The sequence below is a fragment of the Chiloscyllium plagiosum genome, unplaced genomic scaffold (assembly GCF_037043375.1).
Source record: "Chiloscyllium plagiosum isolate Xiang-an unplaced genomic scaffold, Cpla_swu_hap1 HiC_scaffold_26, whole genome shotgun sequence".
Classification (NCBI taxonomy): Eukaryota; Metazoa; Chordata; class Chondrichthyes; order Orectolobiformes; family Hemiscylliidae; genus Chiloscyllium; species Chiloscyllium plagiosum.
The window spans coordinates 9,431,306-9,449,657 of record NW_028270164.1 but is presented as its reverse complement, the minus strand read 5'-3'; the positions used below and the strand labels follow the sequence as shown (position 1 = coordinate 9,449,657).

Sequence of the window (18,352 nt, the reverse complement as noted above, 5' to 3'; positions counted from 1 at the left end):
AAAAATTGAAGTCTTTAATCAATTCCAAACTTGTCATGTCAAATAAAATATTTAAGGGTGGTGTGCATATGGAATGAGCTGCCTGAGGAAGTGGTAGAGGTGGGTACGATTACAGCATTTAAAAAATATTTGAACAGGTAAATGAATAGGAAAGGTTTCCAGATAAATGGGCCAAATGCAGGCAAAACAGAACCAGTTCAGTTTAGAAAACCTGGTCAGCTTGAACAAGTTGGGCTGATGGGCCTGTGTCCATGCTGTTTGAACCTATAAAATTTATGATGCACTGCACTATTAAGAAACTGGTATTTGAAAAGAGGAGAGTTTGCATTCAGGACATAGAGGAGGGCACTAAGGAGGCTAGTGATTCTAAGCAACAACCTCATGAATCAGTATTTGAATACCTGCTTCTTTTTGCCTATGTAAAATGACTGATGCAAAAAGCAATTGTAAGCTCCAGCTGGGGCAGAGTACATTAATTTTGGATTGCAGTAGCGCCAGAAAAAGTAATTCAGGCTTTATCGGATGATTTAGATTAGTCATTGAAGTGGGAAAACAAAGACAAATGAAATCTAAACACTGACAAGTTCAGAACATTGTGTTTTATGAAGAATGAATGAGCAAAGACATTGACAAAAGAATTACAATAAAGAAGTTTGAAAGGGACTGATAAAAGACCTATTAGTTCTTATACAAGAAGATTTACAGAAGAACACGCAGTTGTTCGGTGAGCTGGATTGTGTAGTTTGAGTGTGGAGAGCTCAGCATGTTCAGTAATGCATTTGTTAGGCTCCACTTTGAATACATGCAATTCTGACATTTCACACTGGGACAGATGTGTATCAGTAAATGTGCAAAAAACAGAAGAATGTCCTGAATGTAAAAACAGTGATGAGTTTCAAAACAGGCTATTGAAGGTTCCACTTCAAGTCCAGAGGAAGGAACAGACATCTTACAGAATATGGGAAGTATTTAATGATGCAGTTAGGTGATTACGGAATATTAGAGCAAGCCATCCGAATGAAATTATTCAAATGAATTAAAAGTCAACTTAGAACAGGTCTTGAAATAAAATCCTCCCCTATTAGGGGACAAGTGTTTGCAATGATTAGGTTGCTAACTTCAAAGAACCACTGGATGCTTGCTTCTCAAGAGCAGATATATGTAACCAATCTGTTCAGATATGTTATTTCACGCCTCTGGTAGAGTTGGGATTTAAACCCAGATTTAGCGACACCATTATTGTGCCACAAGAAACCTCTATGTTCTTAAGAGTAGATTTGATGGGAGACTGCATCAGGAAGTTTGAGACAGGTAAGAAGACCGGCAATACAACACTGTTAATGAGAAAGATTCAGCTGTAGCTCACTTCTGGTCAGATCTCTGAAACTTTAGCAGCTGAAGGAGAAAACTTAGACTTGCTTTGCATTTCCCAAATTTTCAATTTCTCTTTCAAATTTCCAACATTCCATCTTTCTTTCTGGGCTCACAACCAGTGAACGCTGAGGGGCCACACAGATGTTACAACCATCTGCAAAACACTAAACTCAAGCAGGGTACAATGCTCTGTCATCAATGGCTAGTTACCAGCTTACTGACATGGTATTCTTTCAATCTCAAAGCGTTAATACCTATTTCCACCTCACCAGCAACAGCAGAGACGTACACTATTCCTTGATGAAGCCCAGAGTGGACGATAGTGGGAAAAGCTGACGTTCAGCAGAATCAGAAACCAAAAGTTTCCAAGTTTGGTCCCTAGTTTGTATAAAGTCAAACTGTCTCAGCCAAAGGTACAGGAGCATGAAAACTTCGCTGACAGACCTGTTACTACAGAATGAAAAATGGACTCTTAACCTTGTTGGAACATGTGAACTGAGGCCAGCTGGCCCCTCCCCCACACTCAGGGTTTAGCGGCTACCTGAGAACATAATGGCTAGCATCTGTGTAGCTGTACCTCAGGTGAAGAGGTGAAGAGCTTGCAAAATGTGTTTTGATTTTTAAAGTGTAGACATACAAGTACACATCCACAAACACACATACAGGCTCATCAATTACCATAATGAACAAACTGGATGGATGTGTGCGCTGATGATTTTGGCAATACCCCTCGTCAGGAAGTCCCAAATGACAATGCGACCGTCGTTACACCCCACAGCAAGCAAGGTACCCCACCTGTTAAAGGTACAGGTGAGGGCCATGCTGATACAGTCCAGAGTTCCATCCGCCTCCTGCAAAAATAAACTACGTCACATCCAGAGAAGAACAGGGTTGCATTATAGACAACAATTTGCATTCACATAGCTCCTTTAATACAGTAAATCCATCACAAGGTAATTCAAAAGAGTACTGACAGTAAGCCATTATAATTATTAGGACTGATGAATAATAGCTTAATCAAAGAGTCAGGTTTGAGGAGCACTTTAAAAAGAAAGGGCAGAGGTTAAAGGTATAGTGAGGCAATTTCATAGCTTAAGGCAGCACTTCACAAATCTTGTCCCACTGTGATCCCATTCAAGATTTGAAAATTGAGACACCCCTCAGCAGGAACCAGCAGAGTGGTTTTAGTGGGAGGACTCTGTGAGAACAGAGCCCTGGTACAGAAGCAGTACCACTGTTATAACTCGATTAGAACCCCCAGAGGCCATTGCCACCTCAGAGCTCAGGACCCTGAAATTTCAGCTCATAACCATGCTCAGGATCCTAATCTCCATTTTGGGAAACTCTGGTTTCAGGCTGAGGCAACTAAAAATAAAGCCACTAGCTGAGGTGCAGAGGAAATTGGGGTTGCACATAATCCCAGAATTGGAGGAAAGCAGAGTCCTCAATGGGTTGAAGAATGTTTGACAGTTAGTGAGGTGAAAATGTGTTGCTGGAAAAGGATTCCTGAAGAAGGACTTATGCCCGAAATGTCGATTCTCCTGTTCCTTGGATGCTGCCTGACCTGCTGCGCTTTTCCAGCAACACATTTTCAGCTCTGATCTCCAGCATCTGCAGCCCTCACTTTCTCTGACAGTTAGTGAGGGGTGAGGGGCAAGGTAACAGTGGGATTTAACAAACACAGATCGGAATTATAAAACTGAAACTCTGCCAAATTGGCAGCTAATTTTAGTTAGTGAAATTTTTTTTTTGAGAGCCAAGATACATAGAAAGACACAGAGACTGTTGGTTGGAACGCTAGCCAGGAGAATATTAGAATACTCAAAACCAGACATAACAAAACCAATGATGTGAATTTCAGCAACAGGATCAGGGACAAGCAACTTTACAAATGTGCAGTTCGACACAAAATGTTTTCAAACCTACCTCTGGGTAGTTCTGTCCAAAGGACTCTGTTTAAAAGAAATGGAAACATCAATTTAGACACTAGGTCTTGAGAACGATGTAGCCTCATTGAAGTAAAACAAAGAACTGTGCACGCTAAAGATTCCAAACAAAACCAGAAATTGTTGGAGGGAATCAGCAGATCTGCCAGCATCTGTGGTGACAGAAAGCAGAGGCAATGTTTCAAGTCCACTGACCCTTCCTCAGAACACTGGACTCAAAATGTTAACTCTGTTTCTCCACAGATACTGCCAGACCTGCTGAGTTTCTCCAGGAATTTCTGTCTTAGCTTGCAATCGTACTGAACTGTCTCAATATATACAGCAGATATAAATGTTCATATCTTCATCTTAAAAGGATATTCTTCCACACCACAACACCAACCTAGCAGGACCTACACATTCACCATTTGGCCTACTGTTCTTATATTTGTTCCTGGTTTTCACTATCATTCTGTACAGTCTTTTCTAAGTTTATATACATTTACCTTTCTGAATATCGCTATTGAATTTGCTCCCACCATGCTGTCAAAATTGGACATTGCAAAGCTCCGCAGTCACCATCCACTGTAAGGCCAACAAAAACATTCTCTTCAAGAAAATGAACAGCCTTCCTGCAAACTACGCCATTGAAGGTGACAGTTCAAGACTGTAAACTCCTGCTTTACAAACTTTAAGCACAGATCCTTGTTCTGATCATCTCAAGACAAAATACCTCATGTCCGATTTGATTCACAATGCCACACATTTCCGTTTAACACACAGGTTCAGGGGACTGAGGGAGCAGTATTCAGAGAGTTAGTACAAGCACGATAGGCTGATTAACCTCCTCGTGCTGTGATTCTATGCATTGGATTATGGGGGAGTTCTTTGATCAACTAATTAAGTAATAACAAATATTTAGGAACCAGTAACTCAGCAGCAGTGGGAGAACCCCAGACTAATAGCACCTGCTATTAATCTGAGGAATAATTCAAACATTTCATACATCATTAATTTTTTAAAAAATGTATTCACAGCCTCACAGGACTTGAGCACTACTACTGTGGTTGGTCTTCATTCCCACTTGTCCTTGAGAAGCTGGTGATGAGACACCATTTTGAACTATGACAGGCAAGTAGTATAGATACACCCCAGAACATGTAGGAAAGGAAATCCAGGACTTTGACTCAATGAAGGAATGGCAATACAGGTCTAAAATAGGATAGTTGTAGCTCAGAGAAAAACTTGCAGGTGGTGGTGTTTCCAGGCACCTACTGAGCTGGTTCTTCTAGAATGAGTGAGAATATTGGTTTGACAGCTGCTGACAGAGAAGCCTCAGTAAGTTGCTTCAGAACACCTTGTCAATCATACAGGACACGATGCTGGGTAATGTCAAGCTTTTCAAATGGTACTGTGGCTGCATATTCCACATTTCAACTGCTCCTTGTACCAGGAGGTCTGCTGTCATGGTATATCACACTTGACTATTTTGTGCCATCCTCACACAGTCACTGTAATGCATCTGTAACTGCAATGACATCAAACTAAATCTACATCAATCCCTCTTGCTGCTGCCTTCTCAATCACCATAGCTTTGCAATTCTGATCAAATAGTGACATTTCCTTTCTTGTCGTCATTTTTTAAAGCATTATTTATGCTCTTGCAATTCCAAACACCTTTTCATTTGTCTGTGTATGAATTTTGAACAGACCTCTTAGCGGTGTGAAGAAGTTGTGAAATTTTTATATATATATTTTACAGGTCTCCATTTCTTCCACATGCACTTACTTATTCCCATTTCTGAGTAAAACAGAGAAAGAAAAGAAAGTAGCATCTTATGAGTTTTTTCCTAGTTACAAGCTTGACTTTTCTTAAAATATTCTTCATCTTCGCAAAATTACTTCTAAATATCTCGGTCCTTCTTCCAATTTCTGTATATCTGCCATCCTCTGTTATCATGTGTCCCAAATAGACAAACTTATCTGTTTGCTCCGGTGGGAATCCATTCCTTTCAATCTTCATTCTAACTTCTTCTAATTTATTCATTTTACTTAAGATTTAATTTTCTTTTTTGTGTTCATACTCAATCCATATTCTAAATTACTACATTTAACTTGAACTGTGACATTTTCCCAATTCTGCAAGTAGCATAGTGTTGTGAGCATGCAGCCAGTTTATATTCTTGCCTTCTATCTGTGGCTCTGAGTATTTGTTCTGTGTACAGATTGAGTGTTTGCAAGAATGCACAGCATTGTGACACACCTCTCTTCACCTGAGGCATACTGGAGTGCACTTCATTCAGCCTGATGTTCGCCATTTGGTCACATTACAGGCTCTGAATAAATCTCCCATTTTACTGGCAATGTCATACATTTCAGCAACATGTCTACTAACTTTTGGTGATAAAGACAATTGATAGCATTTTCATAGTCTAAATCTAGACCGTATTTGATCAATCTCTGCTTTGAATGTGCTTTTTATTCTAATATAGTTTTCAAGATAAGCTTATAAAGTGACATTACAAAGTTATAATTCTAAAATGTTACACTCCATTGCTTTGGTGATCTTAAACTTAAATGACAAATATCACTTGGAATGGATCCTGTGTGTGTATTTGATCACAAATTTCTGTTACCGTTTCTAATTCGGTTACTTCAAGGGCTTTTAGTTTAGATGTTCTGTTGTTACTTCTTCTATGTCTGGAGCATTTCCTGGATTGATCAATTTTAAGCCATCTTGATTTTTATGGACTCACTTGCAAAAGTTCTCATTTCCTTTCTATCTGTCAAAGATTTCACCTTCTGGTGTATAATTCTCTTTGTGATTTCTTTACATCTTCAATACTACTTCATATATTGCATTTCTACTCAGCCTGCCGACGCATTCTATATTTTATTTTCAATTTCATCAGACTAGTGTGCTGCTTTCCTTTTCATTTTTATCATCATTGTATCTTATTGGTCGTCCACTCCTTGTCTCCATTTTTCCCCTTTCTTTCTCCATCTTGCAACAGTTTCTTTGCAGTGTGTTGTACGTTCTATTCTGTGGTTTTCCACTTATTCTCTATTTCTTCTTCTATGAGCAATTCTTGCTCAAATGCCTCAATCCTGAAACATTCTTACCCTTTTTAAACACAAGTTCTACACTTTAAAATGCGAATGCTGACCATAAATTGCTGTGGGATAGCTAGAGGTCATGAACAGCGCTCTGACCATCCAGCTTACCCCTGCCAACTCACGTTGCCCCTTTCACCCGCCTCCCCCCCCCCCCCCCCAACACTCAATCTCTCCCATTACCCCTCAAACACCAGTCTCCCCTTATGCGTAAAACAGCCCTCCACTCACCCCCACCCCTCCTGCCAGTTAACCTCTCCCCTCACTCCAATTACTCCCTCAGCTCCCTCCAACCTCATACTTCGCTCCACTTACCCTTTCCTTCCACTCCCCTCCATGAATCCACTTGTCCTTGCAGACACCCGTTCTCTCCCTCTGATTAACCCTCCTCTACCTCCAGTTTACCCCTAACCCTCTCCCCCCTCCCTCATTTACGCCCACTCTCATTCCTCCCTCCCTTGTTTACACCCCCTCTCCCTCTCATTCGCTTCCCTCTCCCTTTCGCCCCCTCTTTCTCTTCTCCATGTCCCTTCCCCTCATTCGCTCCACCTCTCCCTCTCGTCTTCTCCCCCCTCCCCTTCGTTCCCTCCCCCCTCTCCCCCCATTCTCTTCACCTCCCGGTTCCCTCTCCCCCTCGTTCCCCCTCCCCCTCGTTCCCCCTCCCTCTCCCCTCCTCCTCGTTCCCTCTCCCCCTCCCTCACGTTCCCGCTCACTCCCCCTCGTTACTGCTCCCTCTCCCCCTCGTTCCCCCTCCCCCTCATTCCCTCTCCCTTTCTAACCCCTCCCCCCTCGTTCCTTCTAGCCCCCACCTCGTTCCCTCTCCCCCTCGTTCCCCCTCCCCCTCGTTCCCCCTCCCCCTCCCCCTCGTTCCCCCCTCCCTCGTTCCCTCTTTCCCCACCCCCTCGTTCCCTCTGCCCCTCCCCCTCGTTCCGCCTCCCGCTCCCCCTCCCCCTCGTTCCGCCTCCCGCTCCCCCTCCCCCTCGTTCCGCCTCCCGCTCCCCCGCGTTCCGCCTCCCGCTCCCCCTCCCCCGCGTTCCGCCTCCCGCTCCCCCTCCCCCGCGTTCCGCCTCCCGCTCCCCCTCCCCCGCGTTCCGCCTCCCGCTCCCCCTCCCCCGCGTTCCGCCTCCCGCTCCCCCTCCCCCGCGTTCCGCCTCCCGCTCCCCCTCCCCCGCGTTCCGCCTCCCTCTCCCCCTCCCCCTCGTTCCGCCTCCCTCTCCCCCTCCCCCTCGTTCCGCCTCCCTCTCCCCCTCCCCCTCGTTCCGCCTCCCTCTCCCCCTCCCCCTCGTTCCGCCACCCTCTCCCCCTCCCCCTCGTTCCGCCTCCCTCTCCCCCTCCCCCTCGTTCCGCCTCCCTCTCCCCCTCCCCCTCGTTCCGCCTCCCTCTCCCCCTCCCCCTCGTTCCGCCTCCCTCTCCCCCTCCCCCTCGTTCCGCCTCCCTCTCCCCCTCCCCCTCGTTCCGCCTCCCTCTCCCCCTCCCCCTCGTTCCGCCTCCCCTCTCCCCCTCCCCCTCGTTCCGCCTCCCTCTCCCCCTCCCCCTCGTTCCGCCTCCCCTCTCCCCCTCCCCCTCGTTCCGCCTCCCTCTCCCCCTCCCCCTCGTTCCGTCTCCCCCTCCCCCTCGTTCCGTCTCCCCCTCCCCCTCGTTCCGTCTCCCCCTCCCCCTCGTTCCGTCTCCCCCTCCCCCTCCCCCTCGTTCCGTCTCCCTCTCCCCCTCCCCCTCGTTCCGTCTCCCTCTCCCCCTCCCCCTCGTTCCGTCTCCCTCTCCCCCTCCCCCTCGTTCCGTCTCCCTCTCCCCCTCCCCCTCGTTCCGTCTCCCTCTCCCCCTCCCCCTCGTTCCGTCTCCCTCTCCCCCTCCCCCTCGTTCCGTCTCCCTCTCCCCCTCCCCCTCGTTCCGTCTCCCTCTCCCCCTCCCCCTCGTTCCGTCTCCCTCTCCCCCTCCCCCTCGTTCCGTCTCCCTCTCCCCCTCCCCCTCGTTCCGTCTCCCTCTCCCCCTCCCCCTCGTTCCGTCTCCCTCTCCCCCTCCCCCTCGTTCCGTCTCCCTCTCCCCCTCCCCCTCGTTCCGTCTCCCTCTCCCCCTCCCCCTCGTTCCGTCTCCCTCTCCCCCTCCCCCTCGTTCCGTCTCCCTCTCCCCCTCCCCCTCGTTCCGTCTCCCTCTCCCCCTCCCCCTCGTTCCGTCTCCCTCTCCCCCTCCCCCTCGTTCCGTCTCCCTCTCCCCCTCCCCCTCGTTCCGTCTCCCTCTCCCCCTCCCCCTCGTTCCGTCTCCCTCTCCCCCTCCCCCTCGTTCCGTCTCCCTCTCCCCCTCCCCCTCGTTCCGTCTCCCTCTCCCCCTCCCCCTCGTTCCGTCTCCCTCTCCCCCTCCCCCTCGTTCCGTCTCCCTCTCCCCCTCCCCCTCGTTCCGTCTCCCTCTCCCCCTCCCCCTCGTTCCGTCTCACTCTCCCCCACCCCCTCGTTCCGTCTCCCTCTCCCCCTCCCCCTCGTTCCGTCTCCCTCTCCCCCTCCCCCTCGTTCCGTCTCCCTCTCCCCCTCCCCCTCGTTCCGTCTCCCTCTCCCCCTCCCCCTCGTTCCGTCTCCCTCTCCCCCTCCCCCTCGTTCCGTCTCCCTCTCCCCCTCCCCCTCGTTCCGTCTCCCTCTCCCCCTCCCCCTCGTTCCGTCTCCCTCTCCCCCTCCCCCTCGTTCCGTCTCCCTCTCCCCCTCCCCCTCGTTCCGTCTCCCTCTCCCCCTCCCCCTCGTTCCGTCGCCCTCTCCCCCTCCCCCTCGTTCCGTCGCCCTCTCCCCCTCGTTCCGTCGCCCTCTCCCCCTCCCCCTCGTTCCGTCGCCCTCTCCCCCTCCCCCTCGTCCCGTCGCCCTCTCCCCCTCCCCCTCGTCCCGTCGCCCTCTCCCCCTCCCCCTCGTCCCGTCGCCCTCTCCCCCTCCCCCTCGTCCCGTCGCCCTCTCCCCCTCCCCCTCGTCCCGTCGCCCTCTCCCCCTCCCCCTCGTCCCGTCGCCCTCTCCCCCTCCCCCTCGTCCCGTCTCCCTCTCCCCCTCCCCCTCGTCCCGTCGCCCTCTCCCCCTCCCCCTCGTCCCGTCTCCCTCTCCCCCTCCCCCTCGTCCCGTCTCCCTCTCCCCCTCCCCCTCGTCCCGTCTCCCTCTCCCCCTCGTCCGGTCTCCCTCTCCCCCTCCCCCTCGTCCCGTCTCCCTCTCCCCCTCGTCCGGTCTCCCTCTCCCCCTCGTCCCGTCTTCCTCTCCCCCTCCCCCTCGTTCCGTCTCCCTCTCCCGCTCGTTCCGTCTCCCTCTCCCCCTCGTTCCGTCTCCCTCTCCCCCTCGTTCCGTCTCCCTCTCCCCCTCGTTCCGTCTCCCTCTCCCCCTCGTTCCGTCTCCCCTACCCTCCGTTTCCCTCTCCCCCTCCCCCTCGTTCCGTCTCCCTCGCCCCCTCCCCATCGTTCCGTCTCCCCCTCCCCCTCCCGCTGGTTCCGTCTCCCCCTCCCCCTCCCCCTGGTTCCGTCTCCCCCACCTCCTCGTTCCGTCTCCCTCTCCCCCTCCCCCTCGTTCCGTCTCCCTCTCCCCCTCCCCCTCGTTCCGTCTCCCTCTCCCCCTCCCCCTCGTTCCGTCTCCCTCTCCCCCTCCCCCTCGTTCCGTCTCCCTCTCCCCTCCCCGTCGTTCCGTCTCCCTCTCCCCTCCCCCTCGTTCCGTCTCCCTCTCCCCCTCCCCCTCGTCCCGTCTCCCTCTCCCCCTCGTCCGGTCTCCCTCTCCCCCTCCCCCTCGTTCCGTCTCCCTCTCCCTCACCCCCTCGTCCCGTCGCCCTCTCCCCCTCCCCCTCGTTCCGTCGCCCTCTCCCCCTCCCCCTCGTTCCGTCGCCCTCTCCCCCTCCCCCTCGTCCCGTCGCCCTCTCCCCCTCCCCCTCGTCCCGTCTCCCTCTCCCCCTCCCCCTCGTCGCGTCTCCCTCTCCCCCTCCCCCGCGTACCGTCTCCCTCTCCCCCTCCCCCTCGTTCCGTCTCCCTCTCCCCCTCCCCCTCGTTCCGTCTCGCCCTCCCCCTCCCCACCTTCCGGCTCCCCCTCGTTCCGTCTCCCTCTCCCCCTCGTTCCGTCTCCCTCTCCCCCTCCCCCTCGTTCCGTCTTCCTCTCCCCCTCCCCCTCGTTCCGTCTTCCTCTTCCCCTCCCCCTCGTTCCGTCTCCCTCTCCCGCTCGTTCCGTCTCCCTCTCCCCCTCGTTCCGTCTCCCTCTCCCCCTCGTTCCGTCTCCCTCTCCCCCTCGTTCCGTCTCCCTCTCCCCCTCGTTCCGTCTCCCTCTCCCCCTCGTTCCGTCTCCCTCTCCCCCTCGTTCCGTCTCCCCTACCCTCCGTTTCCCTCTCCCCCTCCCCCTCGTTCCGTCTCCCTCGCCCCCTCCCCATCGTTCCGTCTCCCCCTCCCCCTCCCGCTGGTTCCGTCTCCCCCTCCCCCTCCCCCTGGTTCCGTCTCCCCCACCTCCTCGTTCCGTCTCCCTCTCCCCCTCCCCCTCGTTCCGTCTCCCTCTCCCCCTCCCCCTCGTTCCGTCTCCCTCTCCCCCTCCCCCTCGTTCCGTCTCACCCTCCCACTCCCCCTCGTTCCATCTCACTCTCCCCCTCCCCACCTTCCGGCTCCCCTTCGATCCGTCTCCCCCTCCCCCTCGTTCCGTCTCCCTCTCCCCCTCCCCCTCGTTCCGTCTCCCTCTCCCCCTCCCCCTCGTTCCGTCTCCCTCTCCCCCTCCCCCTCGTTCCGTCTCCCTCTCCCCCTCCCCCTCGTTCCGTCTCCCTCTCCCCCTCCCCCTCGTTCCGTCTCCCTCTCCCCCCCCCCCTCGTTCCGTCTCCCTCTCCCCCTCCCCCTCGTTCCGTCTCCCCCTCCCCCTCGTTCCGTCTCCCCCTCCCCCTCGTTCCGTCTCCCCCTCCCCCTCGTTCCGTCTCCCTCTCCCCCTCCCCCTCGTTCCGTCTCCCTCTCCCCCTCCCCCTCGTTCCGTCTCCCTCTCCCCCTCCCCCTCGTTCCGTCTCCCTCTCCCCATCCCCCTCGTTCCGTCTCCCTCTCCCCCTCGTTCCGTCTCCTTCTCCCCCTCCCCCTCGTTCCGTCTCCCTCTCCCCCTCCCCCTCGTTCCGTCTCCCTCTCCCCCTCCCCCTCGTTCCGTCTCCCTCTCCCCCTCCCCCTCGTTCCGTCTCCCTCTCCCCCTCCCCCTCGTTCCGTCTCCCTCTCCCCCTCGTTCCGTCTCCCTCTCCCCCTCGTTCCGTCTCCCCCACCCTCCGTCTCCCTCTCCCCCTCCCCCTCGTTCCGTCTCCCCCTCCCCCTGGTTCCGTCTCCCCCACCTCCTCGTTCCTGGTTCCCTCTCCCCCTCCCCCTCGTTCCTGGTTCCCTCTCCCCCTCCCCCTCGTTCCGTCTCCCTCTCCCCCTCCCCCTCGTTCCGTCTCCCTCTCCCCCTCCCCCTCGTTCCGTCTCCCTCTCCACCTCCCCCTCGTTCCGTCTCCCTCTCCCCCTCCCCCTCGTTCCGTCTCCCTCTCCCCCTCCCCCCGTCTCCCTCTCCCCCTCCCCCCGTCTCCCTCTCCCCCTCCCCCTCCCCCCGTCTCCCTCTCCCCCTCCCCCTCCCCCCGTCTCCCTCTCCCCCTCCCCCTCGTTCCGTCTCCCTCTCCCCCTCCCCCTCGTTCCGTCTCCCTCTCCCCCTCCCCCTCGTTCCGTCTCCCTCTCCCCCTCCCCCTCGTTCCGTCTCCCTCTCCCCCTCCCCCTCGTTCCGTCTCCCTCTCCCCCTCGTTCCGTCTCCCTCTCCCCCTCGTTCCGTCTCCCTCTCCCCCTCGTTCCGTCTCCCTCTCCCTCTCCCCCTCGTTCCGTCTCCCTCTCCCACTCCCCCTCGTTCCGTCTCCCTCTCCCACTCCCCCTCGTTCCGTCTCCCTCTCCCACTCCCCCTCGTTCCGTCTCCCTCTCCCACTCCCCCTCGTTCCGTCTCCCTCTCCCACTCCCCCTCGTTCCGTCTCCCTCTCCCACTCCCCCTCGTTCCGTCTCCCTCTCCCACTCCCCCTCGTTCCGTCTCCCTCTCCCCATCCCCCTCGTTCCGTCTCCCTCTCCCCATCCCCCTCGTTCCGTCTCCCTCTCCCCCTCCCCCTCGTTCCGTCTCCCTCTCCCCCTCCCCCTCGTTCCGAATCACCCTCCCCCTCCCCACCTTCCGGCTCCCCCTCGTTCCGACTCCCCCTCCCCCTCGTTCCGTCTCCCTCCCCCCCTCCCCCTCGTTCCGTCTCCCTCTCCCCCTCCCCTCGTTCCGTCTCCCTCTCCCCCTCGTTCCGTCTCCCTCTCATTCCGTCTCCCTCTCCCCCTCGTTCCGTCTCCCCCACCCTCCGTCTCCCTCTCCCCCTCCCCCTCGTTCCGTCTCCCTCGCCCCCTCCCCCTCGTTCCGTCTCCCCCACCTCCTCGTTCCAGGTTCCGTCTCCCCCACCTCCTCGTTCCGTCTCCCTCTCCCCCTCCCCCTCGTTCCGTCTCCCTCTCCCCCTCCCCCTCGTTCCGTCTCCCTCTCCCACTCCCCCTCGTTCCGTCTCCCTCTCCCACTCCCCCTCGTTCCGTCTCCCTCTCCCCCTCGTTCCGTCTCCCTCTCCCCCTCCCCCTCGTTCCGTCTCCCTCCCCCCCTCCCCCTCGTTCCGTCTCCCTCTCCCCCTCCCCTCGTTCCGTCTCCCTCTCCCCCTCGTTCCGTCTCCCCCACCCTCCGTCTCCCTCTCCCCCTCCCCCTCGTTCCGTCTCCCTCTCCCCCTCCCCCTCGTTCCGTCTCCCTCTCCCCCTCCCCCTCGTTCCGTCTCGCCCTCCCCCTCCCCACCTTCCGGCTCCCCCTCGTTCCGTCTCCCTCTCCCCCTCGTTCCGTCTCCCTCTCCCCCTCCCCCTCGTTCCGTCTTCCTCTCCCCCTCCCCCTCGTTCCGTCTTCCTCTCCCCCTCCCCCTCGTTCCGTCTCCCTCTCCCGCTCGTTCCGTCTCCCTCTCCCCCTCGTTCCGTCTCCCTCTCCCCCTCGTTCCGTCTCCCTCTCCCCCTCGTTCCGTCTCCCTCTCCCCCTCGTTCCGTCTCCCTCTCCCCCTCGTTCCGTCTCCCCTACCCTCCGTTTCCCTCTCCCCCTCCCCCTCGTTCCGTCTCCCTCGCCCCCTCCCCATCGTTCCGTCTCCCCCTCCCCCTCCCGCTGGTTCCGTCTCCCCCTCCCCCTCCCCCTGGTTCCGTCTCCCCCACCTCCTCGTTCCGTCTCCCTCTCCCCCTCCCCCTCGTTCCGTCTCCCTCTCCCCCTCCCCCTCGTTCCGTCTCCCTCTCCCCCTCCCCCTCGTTCCGTCTCCCTCTCCCCCTCCCCCTCGTTCCGTCTCACCCTCCCACTCCCCCTCGTTCCATCTCACCCTCCCCCTCCCCACCTTCCGGCTCCCCTTCGATCCGTCTCCCCCTCCCCCTCGTTCCGTCTCCCTCTCCCCCTCCCCCTCGTTCCGTCTCCCTCTCCCCCTCCCCCTCGTTCCGTCTCCCTCTCCCCCTCCCCCTCGTTCCGTCTCCCCCTCCCCCTCGTTCCGTCTCCCTCTCCCCCTCGTTCCGTCTCCCTCTCCCCCTCCCCCTCGTTCCGTCTCCCTCTCCCCCTCCCCCTCGTTCCGTCTCCCTCTCCCCCTCCCCCTCGTTCCGTCTCCCTCTCCCCATCCCCCTCGTTCCGTCTCCCTCTCCCCCTCGTTCCGTCTCCTTCTCCCCCTCCCCCTCGTTCCGTCTCCCTCTCCCCCTCCCCCTCGTTCCGTCTCCCTCTCCCCCTCCCCCTCGTTCCGTCTCCCTCTCCCCCTCCCCCTCGTTCCGTCTCCCTCTCCCCCTCGTTCCGTCTCCCTCTCCCCCTCGTTCCGTCTCCCTCTCCCCCTCGTTCCGTCTCCCCCACCCTCCGTCTCCCTCTCCCCCTCCCCCTCGTTCCGTCTCCCCCTCCCCCTGGTTCCGTCTCCCCCACCTCCTCGTTCCTGGTTCCCTCTCCCCCTCCCCCTCGTTCCTGGTTCCCTCTCCCCCTCCCCCTCGTTCCGTCTCCCTCTCCCCCTCCCCCTCGTTCCGTCTCCCTCTCCCCCTCCCCCTCGTTCCGTCTCCCTCTCCACCTCCCCCTCGTTCCGTCTCCCTCTCCCCCTCCCCCTCGTTCCGTCTCCCTCTCCCCCTCCCCCCGTCTCCCTCTCCCCCTCCCCCTCCCCCCGTCTCCCTCTCCCCCTCCCCCTCCCCCCGTCTCCCTCTCCCCCTCCCCCTCGTTCCGTCTCCCTCTCCCCCTCCCCCTCGTTCCGTCTCCCTCTCCCCCTCCCCCTCGTTCCGTCTCCCTCTCCCCCTCCCCCTCCCCCTCGTTCCGTCTCCCTCTCCCCCTCCCCCTCGTTCCGTCTCCCTCTCCCCCTCGTTCCGTCTCCCTCTCCCACTCCCCCTCGTTCCGTCTCCCTCTCCCACTCCCCCTCGTTCCGTCTCCCTCTCCCACTCCCCCTCGTTCCGTCTCCCTCTCCCACTCCCCCTCGTTCCGTCTCCCTCTCCCACTCCCCCTCGTTCCGTCTCCCTCTCCCACTCCCCCTCGTTCCGTCTCCCTCTCCCACTCCCCCTCGTTCCGTCTCCCTCTCCCACTCCCCCTCGTTCCGTCTCCCTCTCCCACTCCCCCTCGTTCCGTCTCCCTTTCCCCATCCCCCTCGTTCCGTCTCCCTCTCCCCATCCCCCTCGTTCCGTCTCCCTCTCCCCCTCCCCCTCGTTCCGTCTCCCTCTCCCCCTCCCCCTCGTTCCGTCTCACCCTCCCCCTCCCCACCTTCCGGCTCCCCCTCGTTCCGTCTCCCCCTCCCCCTCGTTCCGTCTCCCTCCCCCCCTCCCCCTCGTTCCGTCTCCCTCTCCCCCTCCCCTCGTTCCGTCTCCCTCTCCCCCTCGTTCCGTCTCCCTCTCATTCCGTCTCCCTCTCCCCCTCGTTCCGTCTCCCCCACCCTCCGTCTCCCTCTCCCCCTCCCCCTCGTTCCGTCTCCCTCGCCCCCTCCCCCTCGTTCCGTCTCCCCCACCTCCTCGTTCCAGGTTCCGTCTCCCCCACCTCCTCGTTCCGTCTCCCTCTCCCCCTCCCCCTCGTTCCGTCTCCCTCTCCCCCTCCCCCTCGTTCCGTCTCCCTCTCCCACTCCCCCTCGTTCCGTCTCCCTCTCCCACTCCCCCTCGTTCCGTCTCCCTCTCCCACTCCCCCTCGTTCCGTCTCCCTCTCCCCCTCCCCCTCGTTCCGTCTCCCTCCCCCCCTCCCCCTCGTTCCGTCTCCCTCTCCCCCTCCCCTCGTTCCGTCTCCCTCTCCCCCTCGTTCCGTCTCCCCCACCCTCCGTCTCCCTCTCCCCCTCCCCCTCGTTCCGTCTCCCTCGCCCCCTCCCCCTCGTTCCGTCTCCCCCACCTCCTCGTTCCAGGTTCCGTCTCCCCCACCTCCTCGTTCCGTCTCCCTCTCCCCCTCCCCCTCGTTCAGTCTCCCTCTCCCCCTCCCCCTCGTTCCGTCTCCCTCTCCCACTCCCCCTCGTTCCGTCTCCCTCTCCCACTCCCCCTCGTTCCGTCTCCCTCTCCCACTCCCCCTCGTTCCGTCTCCCTCTCCCACTCCCCCTCGTTCCGTCTCCCTCTCCCCCTCGTTCCGTCTCCCTCTCCCCCTCCCCCTCGTTCCGTCTCCCTCTCCCCCTCCCCCTCGTTCCGTCTCCCTCTCCCCCTCCCCCTCGTTCCGTCTCCCTCTCCCCCTCCCCCTCGTTCCGTCTCCCTCTCCCCCTCCCCCTCGTTCCGTCTCCCTCTCCCCCTCCCCCTCGTTCCGTCTCCCTCTCCCCCTCCCCCGCGTACCGTCTCCCTCTCCCCCTCCCCCTCGTTCCGTCTCCCTCTCCCCCTCCCCCTCGTTCCGTCTCGCCCTCCCCCTCCCCACCTTCCGGCTCCCCCTCGTTCCGTCTCCCTCTCCCCCTCGTTCCGTCTCCCTCTCCCCCTCCCCCTCGTTCCGTCTTCCTCTCCCCCTCCCCCTCGTTCCGTCTCCCTCTCCCCCTCGTTCCGTCTCCCTCTCCCCCTCGTTCCGTCTCCCTCTCCCCCTCGTTCCGTCTCCCTCTCCCCCTCGTTCCGTCTCCCTCTCCCCCTCGTTCCGTCTCCCTCTCCCCCTCGTTCCGTCTCCCTCTCCCCCTCGTTCCGTCTCCCTCTCCCCCTCGTTCCGTCTCCCTCTCCCCCTCGTTCCGTCTCCCCTACCCTCCGTTTCCCTCTCCCCCTCCCCCTCGTTCCGTCTCCCTCGCCCCCTCCCCATCGTTCCGTCTCCCCCTCCCCCTCCCCCTGGTTCCGTCTCCCCCTCCCCCTCCCCCTGGTTCCGTCTCCCCCACCTCCTCGTTCCGTCTCCCTCTCCCCCTCCCCCTCGTTCCGTCTCCCTCTCCCCCTCCCCCTCGTTCCGTCTCCCTCTCCCCCTCCCCCTCGTTCCGTCTCACCCTCCCACTCCCCCTCGTTCCATCTCACCCTCCCCCTCCCCACCTTCCGGCTCCCCTTCGATCCGTCTCCCCCTCCCCCTCGTTCCGTCTCCCTCTCCCCCTCCCCCTCGTTCCGTCTCCCTCTCCCCCTCCCCCTCGTTCGGTCTCCCTCTCCCCCTCCCCCTCGTTCCGTCTCCCTCTCCCCCTCCCCCTCGTTCCGTCTCCCTCTCCCCCTCCCCCTCGTTCCGTCTCCCTCTCCCCCTCCCCCTCGTTCCGTCTCACCCTCCCCCTCCCCACCTTCCGGCTCCCCCTCGTTCCGTCTCCCCCTCCCCCTCGTTCCGTCTCCCTCCCCCCCCCCCTCGTTCCGTCTCCCTCTCCCCCTCCCCTCGTTCCGTCTCCCTCTCCCCCTCCCCTCGTTCCGTCTCCCTCTCCCCCTCGTTCCGTCTCCCTCTCGTTCCGTCTCCCTCTCCCCCTCGTTCAGTCTCCCCCACCCTCCGTCTCCCTCTCCCCCTCCCCCTCGTTCCGTCTCCCTCGCCCCCTCCCCCTCGTTCCGTCTCCCCCACCTCCTCGTTCCAGGTTCCGTCTCCCCCACCTCCTCGTTCCGTCTCCCTCTCCCCCTCCCCCTCGTTCAGTCTCCCTCTCCCCCTCCCCCTCGTTCCGTCTCCCTCTCCCACTCCCCCTCGTTCCGTCTCCCTCTCCCACTCCCCCTCGTTCCGTCTCCCTCTCCCCCTCGTTCCGTCTCCCTCTCCCCCTCCCCCTCGTTCCGTCTCCCTCCCGCCCTCCCCCTCGTTCCGTCTCCCTCTCCCCCTCCCCTCGTTCCGTCTCCCTCTCCCCCTCGTTCCGTCTCCCACTCGTTCCGTCTCCCTCTCCCCCTCGTTCCGTCTCCCCCACCCTCCGTCTCCCTCTCCCACTCCCCCTCGTTCCGTCTCCCTCTCCCACTCCCCCTCGTTCCGTCTCCCTCTCCCCCTCGTTCCGTCTCCCTCTCCCCCTCCCCCTCGTTCCGTCTCCATCTCCCCCTCCCCCTCGTTCCGTCTCCCTCTCCCCCTCCCCCGCGTACCGTCTCCCTCTCCCCCTCCCCCTCGTTCCATCTCCCTCTCCCCCTCCCCCTCGTTCCGTCTCGCCCTCCCCCTCCCCACCTTCCGGCTCCCCCTCGTTCCGTCTCCCTCTCCCCCTCGTTCCGTCTCCCTCTCCCCCTCCCCCTCGTTCCGTCTTCCTCTCCCCCTCCCCCTCGTTCCGTCTCCCTCTCCCGCTCGTTCCGTCTCCCTCTCCCCCTCGTTCCGTCTCCCTCCCCCCCTCGTTCCGTCTCCCTCTCCCCCTCGTTCCGTCTCCCTCTCCCCCTCGTTCCGTCTCCCGCTCCCCCTCCCCCTCGTTCCGTCTCCCCTACCCTCCGTTTCCCTCTCCCCCTCCCCCTCGTTCCGTCTTCCTCGCCCCCTCCCCATCGTTCCGTCTCCCCCTCCCCCTCCCCCTGGTTCCGTCTCCCCCTCCCCCTCCCCCTGGTTCCGTCTCCCCCACCTCCTCGTTCCGTCTCCCTCTCCCCCTCCCCCTCGTTCCGTCTCCCTCTCCCCCTCCCCCTCGTTCCGTCTCCCTCTCCCCCTCCC

General features: G+C 59.5%; 1 protein-coding gene across 2 annotated transcripts in view; it reads right to left on the bottom strand.

Annotated features, from left to right (window-relative positions):
* rbbp5 (retinoblastoma binding protein 5) overlaps positions 1-18,352 on the bottom strand; it is a 57,269-nt gene that overhangs the window by 23,008 nt on the left and 15,909 nt on the right. For both annotated transcript variants that reach the window (XM_087973465.1, XM_087973466.1), the window contains exons 2-3: positions 3,301-3,326; positions 2,053-2,225 (exon numbers count right to left, since the gene is read on the bottom strand). In XM_087973465.1, the coding sequence (XP_087829591.1) occupies positions 2,053-2,225; positions 3,301-3,326 (199 nt within the window). The remainder of the gene's footprint in view (positions 1-2,052; positions 2,226-3,300; positions 3,327-18,352) is intronic.